The 16,914-nt window shown below is 40.4% G+C and overlaps 1 protein-coding gene across 1 annotated transcript in view; it reads right to left on the bottom strand.

Annotated features, from left to right (window-relative positions):
• The window catches only part of Set1 (SET domain containing 1), a gene marked incomplete in the record, with an annotated part of 508,988 nt that overhangs the window by 364,538 nt on the left and 127,536 nt on the right, over positions 1–16,914 (bottom strand). The window contains 1 exon segment of the mRNA XM_070083037.1: positions 13,478–13,573. Within this exon segment, the coding sequence (XP_069939138.1) occupies positions 13,478–13,573 (96 nt within the window).

Genomic DNA, 16,914 nt, shown 5'->3' with positions numbered 1-16,914 from the left:
ACGGCTTTACGTTCAGGGTCCAAACCGTAGATCTACGCCATGAGCTCAGCTCACTCTGATAAACTGTGAGTGGTACATTTGGGCCTAGATATGAGAGAATACATCTATGTGGTATGTGTGCACCACATAAAACAGATCCTGCAGCACACTGTGTATAATGAGAGAAAAAAAATGAAATCATGATTTTTCGATTAAAACAGCAACTTTGCAGTGTTTTTTCGTATGTTTTTTATAGTTTATTTGCGATTTCTTGGTCTCATTTGATAGAATGGAAGACATATTACAGAAATAGAGATGATTTTGATTGGTTTTAGCACTGGAAATGGCTTGAAACTGAGCTCAAAGTAGCAGAAATGTTAAATTTTTGCCGATATTCAAGAGTAAACAAACGACCTCACACGTCTAATACACGTCAGCTGGTGGGTCTAATATACATTCACAAATATGGTGATGATATTTATACAATTATTACAGTATTGCATAACAGTAAATCTTCTATTTTTTGGTGTGAATAAAAATTCATTATGTGAATAAAAAATCAAAATGGAATTTATTTGTAAAGCCTCAAAACATAACTAATGAACAGAGGAAATGTTAGTTTAGTGCCAGGAATGCCTACATTGTTCATTCTGGACCCTATTTTGAAATTGGAATATTTTAAACTGTGTTAAATTGGCCAAATTAACAATTTCCGATCACTTTATTTTGTAGTTGAAACAGTTGACTTGGCGATTTCTTGTGCTCAATCGATAGAATAGAAGTAATACTAGTGAAATAGCTAAGAATTTGGTTGATTGGAATAATGTAATTGGCCTAAAATGGGAGTCAAAGTCGGCAAAATCGCCGATTCGTAAATATCGCTGAGACATCAAAATTCGCGAGAGCATAATTTCGGTAAATTTCCACCAAATTTCATACTTTTTGTTTTATTACCTTCACAAAAAGATTCTCTACGATTTCATAAGAAAAAATAACAAATTTTTTTTTTTAAATTCTTGGACACTGGTGCGTGACTCCAGATTTGGGCCTTGGACCCTGAAAGGGTTAAGTCAGCTTGTTGAGGGTCTTCAGTTTGAATAAGACTGATGTTGAAGTCACCAGCAGGGATGAGGTTATGTTTGTTTAACTGTGTTAATTATTAGTTTTTTTAGGTTGTGACTGAAGGTGGGATTATTAGTATAAGGTACACAGTAGATTGCTCCAATGTAACTGAGGGTCTTTAAATTCTTTATTGTAAATTTAGAAAATATATATTCACCATGTTCATCCCTGGCACATGTTTAGTAATACATATTAACCCTTTCAGGGTCCTGAGGCAAAATTTCAATGAGTGCCCCAGTGTCCAAGAAATTTTGGACAAAAAAAAAAAAAAAAAAAAAAAAAAAAAAAAAAAAACTTAGAGTTAAAGATAATTTTTTGTGAAGGTAATAAAAAAAAAAAAGTTCTGATCAGTTCTTACCAGGATATAAATGCGGGAAGTTGACCCAAAATGACCGGGTGGCGGCAACATCAGCGAATTCCGCAAAATCGCATTTCTTTATTTTACATTTTTTATACTATTTTCTTTTCTTTTCGAGTTTTTTCTTTTTCTAGTAACATTTGTGGCCCGTGAGACCAATACTGTTTATAATGTATGTATGTATGTATGTATATACATGTGTGTGTGTATATATATATTTTTTTTTTTTTTCAACAAGTCGGCCGTCTCCCACCGAGGCAGGGTGACCCAAAAAAAAAAAAGAAAGAAAATCCCCAAAAATAAAATACTTTCATCATCATTCAACACTTTCACCACACTCACACATTATCACTGCTTTTGCAGAGGTGCTCAGAATACAACAGTTTAGAAGCATATACGTATAGAGATACACAACATATCCCTCCAAACTGCCAATATCCCAAACCCCTCCTTTAAAGTGCAGGCATTGTACTTCCCATTTCCAGGACTCAAGTCCGACTATATGAAAATAACCGGTTTCCCTGAATCCCTTCACTAAATATTACCCTGCTCACACTCCAACAGATCGTCAGGTCCCAAGTATCATTCGTCTCCATTCACTCCTATCTAACACGCTCATGCACGCTTGCTGGAAGTCCAAGCCCCTCACCCACAAAACCTCCTTTACCCCCTCTTTCCAACCCTTTCGAGGACGACCCCTACCCCTCTTTCCTTCCCCTATAGATTTATATGCTTTCCATGTCATTCTACTTTGATCCATTCTCTCTAAATGACCAAACCACCTCAACAACCCCTCTTCTGCCCTCTGACTAATGCTTTTATTAACTCCACACCTTCTCCTAATTTCCACACTCCGAATTTTCTGCATAATATTTACACCACACATTGCCCTTAGACAGGACATCTCCACTGCCTCCAACCGTCTCCTCGCTGCTGCATTTACCACCCAAGCTTCACATCCATATAAGAGTGTTGGTACTACTATACTTTCATACATTCCCTTCTTTGCCTCCATTGATAACGTTTTTTGACTCCACATATACCTCAACGCACCACTCACCTTTTTTCCCTCATCAATTCTATGATTAACCTCATCCTTCATAAATCCATCCGCCGACACGTCAACTCCCAAGTATCTGAAAACATTCACTTCTTCCATACTCCTCTTCCCCAATTTGATATCCAATTTTTCTTTATCTAAATCATTTGATACCCTCATCACCTTACTCTTTTCTATGTTCACTTTCAACTTTCTACCTTTACACACATTCCCAAACTCATCCACTAACCTTTGTAATTTTTCTTTAGAATCTCCCATAAGCACAGTATCATCAGCAAAAAGTAACTGTGTCAATTCCCATTTTGAATTTGATTCCCCATAATTTAATCCCACCCCTCTCCCGAACACCCTAGCATTTACTTCTTTTACAACCCCATCTATAAATATATTAAACAACGATGGTGACATTACACATCCCTGTCTAAGACCTACTTTTACCGGGAAGTATTCTCCCTCTCTTCTACACACCCTAACCTGAGCCTCACTATCCTCATAAAAGCTCTTTACAGCATTTAGTAACTTACCACCTATTCCATATACTTGCAACATCTGCCACATTGCTCCTCTATCCACTCTATCATATGCCTTTTCTAAATCCATAAATGCAATAAAAACTTCCCTACCTTTATCTAAATACTGTTCACATATATGCTTCAATGTAAACACTTGATCTACACATCCCCTACCCACTCTGAAGCCTCCTTGCTCGTCCGCAATTCTACATTCTGTCTTACCTCTAATTCTTTCAATTATAACCCTACCGTATACTTTTCCTGGTATACTCAGTAAACTTATTCCTCTATAATTTTTACAATCTCTTTTGTCCCCTTTCCCTTTATATAAAGGGACTATACATGCTCTCCGCCAATCCCTAGGTACCTTCCCCTCTTTCATACATTTATTAAACAAAAGTACCAACCACTCCAACACTATATCCCCCCCTGCTTTTAACATTTCTGTCATGATCCCATCAGTTCCAGCTGCTTTACCCCCTTTCATTCTACGTAATGCCTCACGTACCTCCACCACACTTACATTCTGCTCTTCTTCACTCCTAAAAGATGGTATACCTCCCTGGCCAGTGCATGAAATTACCGCCTCCCTTTCTTCCTTAACATTTAAAAGTTCCTCAAAATATTCTCGCCATCTACCTAATACCTCCCTCTCCCCATCTACTAACTCCCCTACTCTGTTTTTAACTGACAAATCCATACTTTCCCTAGGCTTTCTTAACTTGTTTAACTCACTCCAAAATTTTTTCTTATTTTCATTAAAATTTCTTGACAGTGCCTCTCCCACTCTTTCATCTGCTCTCCTTTTGCACTCTCTCACCACTCTCTTCACCTTTCTTTTACTCTCCATATACTCTGCTCTTCTTATAACACTTCTGCTTTGTAAAAACCTCTCGTAAGCTACCTTTTTCTCTTTTATCACACCCTTTACTTCATCATTCCACCAATCACTCCTCTTTCCTCCTGCCCCCACCCTCCTATAACCACAAACTTCTGCCCCACATTCTAATAGTGCATTTTTAAAACTATATACACACACATATATATATATATATATATATATATATATATATTATATTATCATTTACACCTGGGGTGCCAGGTGTAAATGATAATGGGAGCCCTTTGATTGAACTTTGTATAGAAAGGGGTTTAGTTATAGGTAATACATATTTTAAGAAAAAGAGGATAAATAAGTATACACGATATGATGTAGGGCGAAATGACAGTAGTTTGTTGGATTATGTATTGGTAGATAAAAGACTGTTGAGTAGACTTCAGGATGTACATGTTTATAGAGGGGCCACAGATATATCAGATCACTTTCTAGTTGTAGCTACACTGAGAGTAAAAGGTAGATGGGATACAAGGAGAATAGAAGCATCAGGGAAGAGAGAGGTGAAGGTTTATAAACTAAAAGAGGAGGCAGTTAGGGTAAGATATAAACAGCTATTGGAGGATAGATGGGCAAATGAGAGCATAGGCAATGGGGTCGAAGAGGTATGGGGTAGGTTTAAAAATGTAGTGTTAGAGTGTTCAGCAGAAGTTTGTGGTTACAGGAAAGTGGGTGCAGGAGGGAAGAGGAGCGATTGGTGGAATGATGATGTAAAGAGAGTAGTAAGGGAGAAAAAGTTAGCATATGAGAAGTTTTTACAAAGTAGAAGTGATGCAAGGAGGGAAGAGTATATGGAGAAAAAGAGAGAAGTTAAGAGAGTGGTGAAGCAATGTAAAAAGAGAGCAAATGAGAGAGTGGGTGAGATGTTATCAACAAATTTTGTTGAAAATAAGAAAAAGTTTTGGAGTGAGATTAACAAGTTAAGAAAGCCTAGAGAACAAATGGATTTGTCAGTTAAAAATAGGAGAGGAGAGTTATTAAATGGAGAGTTAGAGGTATTGGGAAGATGGAAGGAATATTTTGAGGAATTGTTAAATGTTGATGAAGATAGGGAAGCTGTGATTTCGTGTATAGGGCAAGGAGGAATAACATCTTGTAGGAGTGAGGAAGAGCCAGTTGTGAGTGTGGGGGAAGTTCGTGAGGCAGTAGGTAAAATGAAAGGGGGTAAGGCAGCCGGGATTGATGGGATAAAGATAGAAATGTTAAAAGCAGGTGGGGATATAGTTTTGGAGTGGTTGGTGCAATTATTTAATAAATGTATGGAAGAGGGTAAGGTACCTAGGGATTGGCAGAGAGCATGCATAGTTCCTTTGTATAAAGGCAAAGGGGATAAAAGAGAGTGCAAAAATTATAGGGGGATAAGTCTGTTGAGTGTACCTGGTAAAGTGTATGGTAGAGTTATAATTGAAAGAATTAAGAGTAAGACGGAGAATAGGATAGCAGATGAACAAGGAGGCTTTAGGAAAGGTAGGGGGTGTGTGGACCAGGTGTTTACAGTGAAACACATAAGTGAACAGTATTTAGATAAGGCTAAAGAGGTCTTTGTGGCATTTATGGATTTGGAAAAGGCGTATGACAGGGTGGATAGGGGGGCAATGTGGCAGATGTTGCAAGTGTATGGTGTAGGAGGTAGGTTATTGAAAGCAGTGAAGAGTTTTTACGAGGATAGTGAGGCTCAAGTTAGAGTATGTAGGAAAGAGGGAAATTTTTTCCCAGTAAAAGTAGGCCTTAGACAAGGATGTGTGATGTCACCGTGGTTGTTTAATATATTTATAGATGGGGTTGTAAGAGAAGTAAATGCGAGGGTCTTGGCAAGAGGCGTGGAGTTAAAAGATAAAGATTCACACACAAAGTGGGAGTTGTCACAGCTGCTCTTTGCTGATGACACTGTGCTCTTGGGAGATTCTGAAGAGAAGTTGCAGAGATTGGTGGATGAATTTGGTAGGGTGTGTAAAAGAAGAAAATTAAAGGTGAATACAGGAAAGAGTAAGGTTATGAGGATAACAAAAAGATTAGGTGATGAAAGATTGAATATCAGATTGGAGGGAGAGAGTATGGAGGAGGTGAACGTATTCAGATATTTGGGAGTGGACGTGTCAGCGGATGGGTCTATGAAAGATGAGGTGAATCATAGAATTGATGAGGGAAAAAGAGTGAGTGGTGCACTTAGGAGTCTGTGGAGACAAAGAACTTTGTCCTTGGAGGCAAAGAGGGGAATGTATGAGAGTATAGTTTTACCAACGCTCTTATATGGGTGTGAAGCGTGGGTGATGAATGTTGCAGCGAGGAGAAGGCTGGAGGCAGTGGAGATGTCATGTCTGAGGGCAATGTGTGGTGTGAATATAATGCAGAGAATTCGTAGTTTGGAAGTTAGGAGGAGGTGCGGGATTACCAAAACTGTTGTCCAGAGGGTTGAGGAAGGGTTGTTGAGGTGGTTCGGACATGTAGAGAGAATGGAGCGAAACAGAATGACTTCAAGAGTGTATCAGTCTGTAGTGGAAGGAAGGCGGGGTAGGGGTCGGCCTAGGAAGGGTTGGAGGGAGGGGGTAAAGGAGGTTTTGTGTGCGAGGGGCTTGGACTTCCAGCAGGCATGCATGAGCGTGTTTGATAGGAGTGAATGGAGACAAATGGTTTTTAATACTTGACGTGCTGTTGGAGTGTGAGCAAAGTAACATTTATGAAGGGATTCAGGGAAACCGGCAGGCCGGACTTGAGTCCTGGAGATGGGAAGTACAGTGCCTGCACTCTGAAGGAGGGGTGTTAATGTTGCAGTTTAAAAACTGTAGTGTAAAGCACCCTTCTGGCAAGACAGTGATGGAGTGAATGATGGTGAAAGTTTTTCTTTTTCGGGCCACCCTGCCTTGGTGGGAATCGGCCAGTGTGATAATAAAAATAATAAAAAATATATATATATATATATATATATATATATATATATATATATATATATATATATATATATATATATATATATATATATATATATCTTTCTTTCTTTCAACACACCTGCCGTATCCCACCGAGGCGGGGCGGCCCAAAAGGAAAAACAAAAGTTTCTCCTTTTACATTTAGTAATATATACAGGAGAAGAGGTTACTAGCTCCTTGCTCCCGGCATTTTAGTCGCCTCTTGCAACACGCATGGCTTACGGAGGAAGAATTCTGTTCCACTTCCCCATGGAGGATATATATATATATAATATATTATATATATATATATATATATATATGGTGGTTCGGACATGTAGAGAGAATGGAGCGAAACAGAATGACTTCAAGAGTGTATCAGTCTGTAGTGGAAGGAAGGCGGGGTAGGGGTCGGCCTAGGAAGGGTTGGAGGGAGGGGGTAAAGGAGGTTTTGTGTGCGAGGGGCTTGGACTTCCAGCAGGCATGCGTGAGCGTGTTTGATAGGAGTGAATGGAGACAAATGGTTTTTAATACTTGACGTGCTGTTGGAGTGTGAGCAAAGTAACATTTATGAAGGGATTCAGGGAAACCGGCAGGCCGGACTTGAGTCCTGGAGATGGGAAGTACAGTGCCTGCACTCTGAAGGAGGGGTGTTAATGTTGCAGTTTAAAAACTGTAGTGTAAAGCACCCTTCTGGCAAGACAGTGATGGAGTGAATGATGGTGAAAGTTTTTCTTTTTCGGGCCACCCTGCCTTGGTGGGAATCGGCCGGTGTGATAATAAAAATAATAATAAATATATATATATATATTTTTTTTTTTTCAACAAGTCGGCCGTCTCCCACCGAGGCAGGGTGACCCAAAAAAGAAAGAAAATCCCCAAAAAGAAAATACTTTCATCATCATTCAACACTTTCACCACACTCACACATTATCACTGCTTTTGCAGAGGTGCTCAGAATACGTACAACAGTTTAGAAGCATATACGTATAAAGATACACAACATATATATATTATATATATATATATACATACATACACACTCACTGTATTGAACACAATAACTGCACTAATTATTATAATAGTGTTTGCCAGTATTGTTTACAAAAATAAGCATGCACAAATGTTGTATAATACTAGTGTTCTATTATAAATTTACATATGTACAGTCACTGGACATGTTTCTAGAGCTGCTGCAGCCTGTGGAAATCCTTGAAACAAAGTATCATGCACAGAGGTACCGTACATTCCTCGCACATACGCCAAGTGTCTTTGCATCTTTGTTCCCGTTGTTCTGTTTGTGCACAGACAACACATCTCTTCCGAGCAAATTTCTTCTTAGCTGCAGGAAGGTGTATTATGAAGTGATCACCTTCCCTCCTCAAACACTTGGGTATTTTCCGAGGAGTTCAAGGATGGTTTTGTATAGCAGGTGTTGTTACCTGGTACTTCATTATGAGTTGTCTGACAACAGATAAACAAAATTCGCCATACAGCGGTTTGTTGCCGGTCTTTATTTGGTACATATTATATGCAATGAGCACTGAAATGTCCATGAGATGGAAGAAAAGTTACATGTACCACTTGTAACTCTTACGAACACAATCAACAAAGCCAATCTGCATGTCACATTTGTCAACCAAATGCATGTTTTGTGTATAATCAATCACTGTTACTGGTTTTCAAATACGTTCATTAGTCACTCTATCAACTTTGCCACTGTCTTTCATTTCGTTAGGGTGAATGGTTGTCAACAATGTGTTATCTCGTTTGTCATGCCACCGTAATGCCATGATGCCATTGGCAGTAAACACCTGCACCTCACCAGCACGAGTGCCTACGTTGAACCTGGGCATATGTATATAATAAGAACGCACTGTGCCACACACATCTGTCATGCTCACTCGCAAGAAATCACTTAGTAAAGGGCTTGTGTACCAGTTATCAGTATATAATGTATGCCCCTTGCCAAGATACGGTGCCATCATGTTTCTCACTACGTCACCTGAGATACCCAATAACATCCAGGTATCTTTCAATGTTTTACTTCCCCGTGTATACAATAATATCCAATACCAGGCCACTGTCACAGTCACAGAGTACAAACAGTTTTATACCAAAGCGTTTCCTCTTGCTCGGTATATACTGCTTGAACGACAGTCTACCTTTGAACAAATTAAAGACTCGTCAAATACAAGATTCTTGAATGGATAAAAGTACATACTGAACTTTTGTTTCAAATACATAAAAATATTTCTAATCTTGTATAACTTGTCATTTCTGTCAGGCCTGGTTTTGTCAGAGAAGTGCAACATACGTAACAGTAAGATAAACCTGTTCACTGGGATGATTTCACTGAAGGCTGGGGTACAAATTAGTCGATCTGTGGACCAGTATGATTTTATATTATGCTTATAGACATGAGACATAAGCATTATTGTTGCAAAAAGCAAATACATTTCAGCCACAGTTGTCTCTTTCCACTGGTGTAGTCTTGACTGTGGTGATATGATCGTATTTGCTATTGTGTACTCAAAATACTTGTTCCTTTCCCTGACAATAATTTCCATCAAGGGCTGGTCAAAGAATAGTTCAAAGAATTCCAGTTCATATGCAGTGTTTCCAAGGGAACAAGCTTGTAGGATTCCACTTTGAAGGTCATCAAATTAATGGGGATTAGGAACAAATTGGGATTTTACTGCCAATCCCAGATGTGGTTTGCTGGTGGATACTGGACATTATAAGTTGGTTGTGGTTGTAGTTGTAGTGTGGTGATGGATGATGCTCCGCTTTGTCCTTGAGCTGAGTAGTCAGCGGCGTGGGTCCCAGCCTGGGTTGGTGTCATGCATGGCTGTGGCACCACTACCACTATCACCACCAATACCACCACCTACTGATGCCTGTGGTCTATCCATGCCAAGTGTAGCCACATCATCCTCACTTTCACTGTCTATTCCTGGTGTAGGGCCATGGGATGTACTCTGGGATGTACTCCGTCCCCTGGGCACTGCATAGGGAACACTACCCGAGCGCATGCAGCAGCATATATACCAACGCTTCACTGGTGAATATGATTCATCACTATCACTACTCGAATGATCATCGAGAGCAATAAAATCACAGTCCACATCATTATCATCATTACTACTGAGGTCTGAGGCCTGGCCACGAGAAAATATTAGTTTTCTCCTCAGACGAGGTACAACTGAACGTGACTGAGATAAGCCCACACCAGAGGTAGAAGGTTGAGGATCATCAGGATTTTCTGCACTATTTTTGATATCCTGGTCATTGCTTTTGGTCACTACTCGATCAAAGCCATAGAATTCTAATTCTTTTCCACTTCCATCAGTGTCAGAACTATCAGTTAGGAAGAGGAGAATCCCAATTTGCCTCGGAGTGAGAGCTGCCTTGCACTGATGCATGGTGAACAAAGCTTACTGAGGTGGTGTTCCCACAATGCCATGTGAGCGCCTAGAATTTTTGTTTACGGCACACACACACACCACGCAGACCCATTCTCTCAGAAGTAGGTCTACCAGCCTTCTTGCACTAAATCTGACGCTGTTAGAATTTTGACATAGATCTACGGTTTGGACCCTCAACATAAAGCCGTAGATCTATGGCACGGACCCTGAAAGGATTAATTCATTAGAGTAGTAGGTTGCAGTACCACTTATCAGATCAGACTTGCAGTTATGTATGGCTGTATATGCAGGTAAGGCAAACGTGTCTGTTGTGTCACATTCAAGCCAGGTTTCAATAGGAGTACCTTGAGCTCAATTTCAAGATACTTCCAGTCATGAAACCAATCAAAATCATCTCTAATTTAATTGTATGTCTTCCATTCTAACAAATACCAGGAAACAGCCAATAAAGCCATAAAAATCATCCGAGAAAACATCTTAAAATCACTATTTTAAATCATATAAATGGTCACAGCTTTGTTTTTCCATTATGCAACCACATGAAGCAGGATTATTTATACAGTGCACACTCATTGCACAGACTCATTCTCTCATATCTAGGCCAAAATTTATGCTTATAGTTTATATGAGTGAGCTGAACTCATGACACAGATCTACACGGGGGTCCCAGGTCTCAATGATGTAGTTCTACGTTACCATGGCCATGGCCGTGACCATGGCGTAATAGCGCACAAAATGCGTGCTAAAGGAACAACAGGAAAAGTCGGTCGATGGATCTATAATTTCCTCACTAACAGAACACAGAGAGTAGTCGTCAACAGAGTAAAGTCCGAGGCAGCTACGGTGAAAAGCTCTGTTCCACAAGGCACAGTACTCTCTCCCATCTTGTTCCTCATCCTCATATCCGACATAGACAAGGATGTCAGCCACAGCACCGTGTCTTCCTTTGCAGATGACACCCGAATCTGCATGACAGTGTCTTCCATTGCAGACACTGCAAGGCTCCAGGCGGACATCAACCAAATCTTTCAGTGGGCTGCAGAAAACAATATGAAGTTCAACGATGAGAAATTTCAATTACTCAGATATGGTAAACACAAGGAAATTAAAACTTCATCAGAATACAAAACAAATTCTGGCCACAAAATAGAGCGAAACACCAACGTCAAAGACCTGGGAGTGATCATGTCAGAGTATCTCACCTTCAAGGACCATAACATTGTATCAATCGCATCTGCTAGACAAATGACAGGATGGATAATGAGAACCTTCAAAACTAGGGAGGCCAAGCCCATGATGACACTCTTCAGGTCACTCGTTCTATCTAGGCTGGAATATTGCTGCACACTAACAGCACCTTTCAAGGCAGGTGAAATTGCTGACCTAGAAAATGTACAGAGAACCTTCACAGCGCGCATAACGGAGATAAAACACCTCAATTACTGGGAGCGCTTGAGGTTCCCAAACCTGTATTCCCTGGAATGCAGGTGGGAGAGATACATGATTATATACACCTGGAAAATCCTAGAGGAACTAGTACCGAACTTGCACACGAAAATCACTCACTACGAAAGCAAAAGACTTGGCAGACGATGCAACATCCCCCCAATGAAAAGCAGGGGTGTCACTAGCACGTTAAGAGACCATACAATAAGTGTCAGGGGCCCGAGACTGTTCAACTGCCTCCCAGCACACATAAGGGGGATTACCAACAGACCCCTGGCAGTCTTCAAGCTGGCACTGGACAAGCACCTAAAGTCGGTTCCTGACCAGCCGGGCTGTGGCTCGTACGTTGGTTTGTGTGCAGCCAGCAGCAACAGCCTGGTTGATCAGGCTCTGATCCACCAGGAGGCCTGGTCACAGACCGGGCTGCGGGGGCGTTGACCCCCGGAGCTCTCTCCAGGTAAACTCCAGATGGACAGTGAATGGGTTCAGTGTTATGATCAAGATATCAATTAGTCTGTAGTGGAAGGAAGGCGGGGTAGGGGTCGGCCTAGGAAAGGTTGGAGAGAGGGGGTAAAGGAGGTTTTGTGTGCGAGGGGCTACTTCCAGCAGGTATGCATGAGCGTGTTTGATAAGAGTGAATGGAGACAACAAAGTAACATTTATGAAGGGGTTCATTGAGTCCTGGAACTGCCTGCACTCTGAAGGAGGGGTGTTAATGTTGCATTTAAAAACTGTATGTAAAGCACTCTGGCAACAGTGATGGATGAATGATGGTGAAAGTTTTTCAAATCTGTGATAATAAAAATAAAAATCAATTAGTACAAGTGCAGTGTTCACATGATCCTCCAGCTGGATCAACCTCACATACAGCCACCCCCCCCTCCCACACACGTCATAAACCTATATCGTGTAACAATCAACTACAGTATACACTGGTAGATCATCTCAGTAAATTTTACTAAGGGCAAGTACTTGTAGAGAGAAATATATTTAAATTATTAGTTATCACAAAATGAGATAATGAAAATGCAATTTCATTAAGAAGAAAAATACTTACAGTCAAGCCTTTAATTAACAGACCTCCACTCAATGGGATTCGGAAATAACAAAAAAAGAAAAAAAAAATTGCCTGAACAAATGTTGGAATCATTGGAAAAATGGAAAAAATCTGTAATTTCCTGATTCTGCCAATAGCGACTGTGTCCAGTTTTCTTCTGAATTATCAGACTAAGTTCAATGATTCAGATGACTGTTTTGGAACAGGCCAGAGTGTCCACATCCAGGATGTCGGTTTTCACTGACGCATGAGCCATAGGCTGCCCACGACACTTTACTAGTTGTGCTCACTCACTTATACACTCGCTATTCAGACTCTAATTTTCCTTGGATTTAGAGTGTTCTGTGGGACTTTATCAACATGTAAACTACAATTAACAATATCATCTAAAGCAAGTGGTGGTGGGTGGTGCTATGAGGAAATGTGTGGTTCTCAGTGTTAAAGTAAAAATTTGAATTAATAAAGAAGGTAGAGTGAGTCATCTTGTAGTACTAGTGGTTACAATAACTGTATTATTATTATCCAGCAGTTTTCTGAATCAGTGGACCAACTCCGCTGATTGAGAACTTCATCCGTCTACGTTACGACTGTGAAAAATTAATTTCGTAATTCAGAATCTATGGACAATCAGCAATAATAAGCACTCCACTCCCCACATTAATCTGTTAATTAGAGGTTTAACTGTACAATTTCACTATGAAGAAAAACACTTACAATTTCATTATGAAGAAACTGTCTATCGATGTTATCATTAATATTAAAGATGGTGACTTCTAAAGGTGGAGGTGGGCCAACATAATCCGAGTCAATCTGAAATTATAAAGGTTACATATTATTAATAACAGACAAAAACACAAATAGAAACATGACATGATGAGCATGTACACACACACACATACACACACACACACACACACACACAAAACCTCACTCCTACTCACCTAAGGAAACATGTTAAGGAACTTCAGAAAGTGCAGAAGTATGCAGCGAGACCAGTTCTAGACCTAAGAGAAATAAGCTACAAGGAAAGACTAACTAAAGGAATTTAATCTAATGATGCTGGAAAACAGAAGGACCACAGAAGACATGATAAAAACATACAAAATACTCAGAGCAACTGATAAGGCATACAAGGGAAGAATGTTTGAGAGGTGGGAAACAGGTACTCAGGGGGCAGAGCTTGAAACTAAACACATATATGAGTCACAGGAATGTCAGGAACTATTTCATCAGTCTCAGGGTGGTCAAGAAGTGGAATAACATCAATGAGATAGTGGTGGAGGCATACTTCATATATAGTTTTTAAAATAGGTATGATATGGCCTATGAGGCCAGGAGAGAATGACTCTGGCAAGCAGAAAGCTGAAAGGCAAGGCCAAGAAATAAGACACGACTCCTGCAACAACATAAAGGTGCATACACACACACTGGAAACAGTGGGTGACTATTAAAGTTTGCAAAAGGTTCTACTTTCTTTCAACAAACTGACCGTATCCCACTGAGGCAGGGTGGCACAAAAAGAAAAATGAAAGTTTCTCTTTTTAAATTTAGTAATTTATACAGGAGAATGGGTTACTAGCCCCTTGCTCCCGGCATTTTAGTCGCCTCTTACAACAAGCATGGGTTACGGAGGACGAATTCTGTTCCACTTCCCCATGGAGATAAGAGGATGTAAACAAGAACAAGAACTAGAAAGAAAATAGAAAAAACCCAGAGGGGTGTGTATATACAGGTACCATCTGACTTACGACCGAGTTCGGTTCCAAGAAACCGGTTGTAAGTCGAAATGGACGTAAGTCGAACTTTACTACTGAATATCAACATCACATTTTTGTAATGACTATTTTATTGTTTTGTTTTGGTATTTCATGTTTTACTTTACTTTTTATGCTGTTAGTACTGCATTTTATACTGTAAGGTTTAGGATAAACACTGTGTACAACACAAACACTTGTTTATTTCCCAGAAATTTGGTGTAAAAAACACGGTCGTAAGTTGAGTGGTCATATGTCGAGCAGGTTGTAAGTCGGATGGTAGGTGTATATTCTTGTACATGTATGTGTAGTGTGACCGAAGTGTAAGTAGAAGTAGCAAGATGTACATGAAATCTTGCATGTTTATGAGACAGAAAAAAAGGACACCAGCAATCCTACCATCATGTAAAACAATTACAGGCTTTTGTTTTACATTCACTTGGCAGAACGGTAGTACCTCCCTGGGCGGTTGCTGTCTACCAACCTACTACCTAGATTGCAAAAGGTTGTACAGGTCAAAATACTTATATGAAGAGTTGGTAGCAACTGAGGGGCAAGATGATTTGAAAGACACCAGAGAACAACATGCAGTACATTAGAACACAGTAAACCGTTATATTACACAGATTTATTTGCCACGTTTTGATTATGCACTACTGAAAAATTGCGGCACAATTTTATACCACACATCGTAAAATTAACTTTCCACAGTTCTGTTTGCGGGCGCGGAAAAAATTTCCCCAGCTCAAGCTGCCGTCTTGTTGTGGGTCAGTGGGGGAGACCTCCCACCATCTCCTGCCGCCCCCGACACTCCTGCCATCACCATCCCAACCATCGTGAATACCTGTTCAGTTCTATTCTGTCTTAGGAGCTAGCTGTGTTTGTGAATTGTGTTTTGATCTTTTAATTACCATATCTCATATCTGCCAAGCAATCATGGCACCCAGTAGGCATACCAGTGTTGCTGAAAGTGGCAAGAAAATGTGTAAGCATTTAAGTCTTAGAGTTAACGAAGAAAATAGAGATATTAGACAAGAGATAGATTATGCCATAATGAAGCATCACTGTGCAATTCAAAAGAATGAGGTAAATATGTGAGTTTGTGTGATGAATAACTGACTGACTGGTTTGACTGATTTACTGACTGACTGACTTGACTGACTGAATGACTTAAAATTAGACTTTCACTGAAGAGGATCCTGAAACGGTGTCTAGCCCTTTCAGGGTCGAGAGGCCCTCTCTGAATCTCATTCTCAGGGTTGAAAAATATTCGAAAAAGCAAAACAAAATCTTATGAAATGATAGAGTATATTTTTGCGAGTGTTATAGGCCAAAAAAAAAAAAAAAAATTGCAATCAATACTTGCCGAGATATGGAGGCGTGAAGTTGACAGAAAATGAGCCACTTATGGCAACACAGCTGACTGCCAGTCATGCAGTAATAGTTTTTTTTTCTACTTTTTTTCTTTTATTTTTAAACATTTTATTTTTTCAAGTAACTTTTATGGCCTGTGAGACCAATATAAGCCATATTTTGGATATACACACTCACTGTATGCTACACAATAACTGCACAAACATTGACAGGTGAACATTTTCACCTATTTTAGTCACATACTATTGTGTAGCAATATATACATAGTATTTATAGGTCCCAACAATGTTTTGGATACACAGGAGTATAAAATAATAATAATAATAATAATAATAATTGAAGCATGGTGTAAGACTAGTGTCACTCCACTGCTGACAGGTCAGCAGTGGAGTGACATTTGATGAGTCTGCACTGCCTAGGCTTTGTTTTCACTGTTACACATAAACATGTCTGTCTGTCTGTCAGTGTCAGTCTGTCTAGCTCTGTCTTGCTCTCTGTCTGTTTAGCTCTCTGTGTCTAACTCTCTGTCAATCTGTCTGTCTAGCTCTCTGTCTGCATCACATTTGAGTTCTGACACGTATTATTTGCCAGTCATGGTTACAAGCACAGTATAGCACTTTGTCTGGATTTTTTTGGGGTTATCCAAGGTAATTTACACTATGCATAATTGTATTTATGTGTACCTGTGAGACAGAGATAGCCAACTGGCCAGCCAGCCAGCCAACCAGCCAGCCAGCCGACCAGCCAGCCAGCCGACCAGCCAGCCAGCCAGCCAGCCGACCAGCCAGCCAGCCGACCAGCCAGCCAGCCAGCCAGCTGACCAGCCAACCGACTAGCTAGCCGACCAGCCAGCCAGCCGACCAGCCAGCCAGCCGACCAGCCAGCCGACCAGCCAGCCGACCAGCCAGCCAGCCAGCCAGCCAGCAACCATGCTCCCTTTCTCACCACCCACACTGCCTTCCTCACCCCCACACTGCCTTCCCCACCAACTACACTGCCTTCAATACCACCCACATGCAAATA

Source organism: Cherax quadricarinatus, chromosome 8 (genome assembly GCF_038502225.1).
Source record: "Cherax quadricarinatus isolate ZL_2023a chromosome 8, ASM3850222v1, whole genome shotgun sequence".
Taxonomy (NCBI): domain Eukaryota; kingdom Metazoa; phylum Arthropoda; class Malacostraca; order Decapoda; family Parastacidae; genus Cherax; species Cherax quadricarinatus.
Note: the sequence above shows the minus strand (reverse complement) of the source record. Positions and strands in the feature narration are given on the sequence as shown.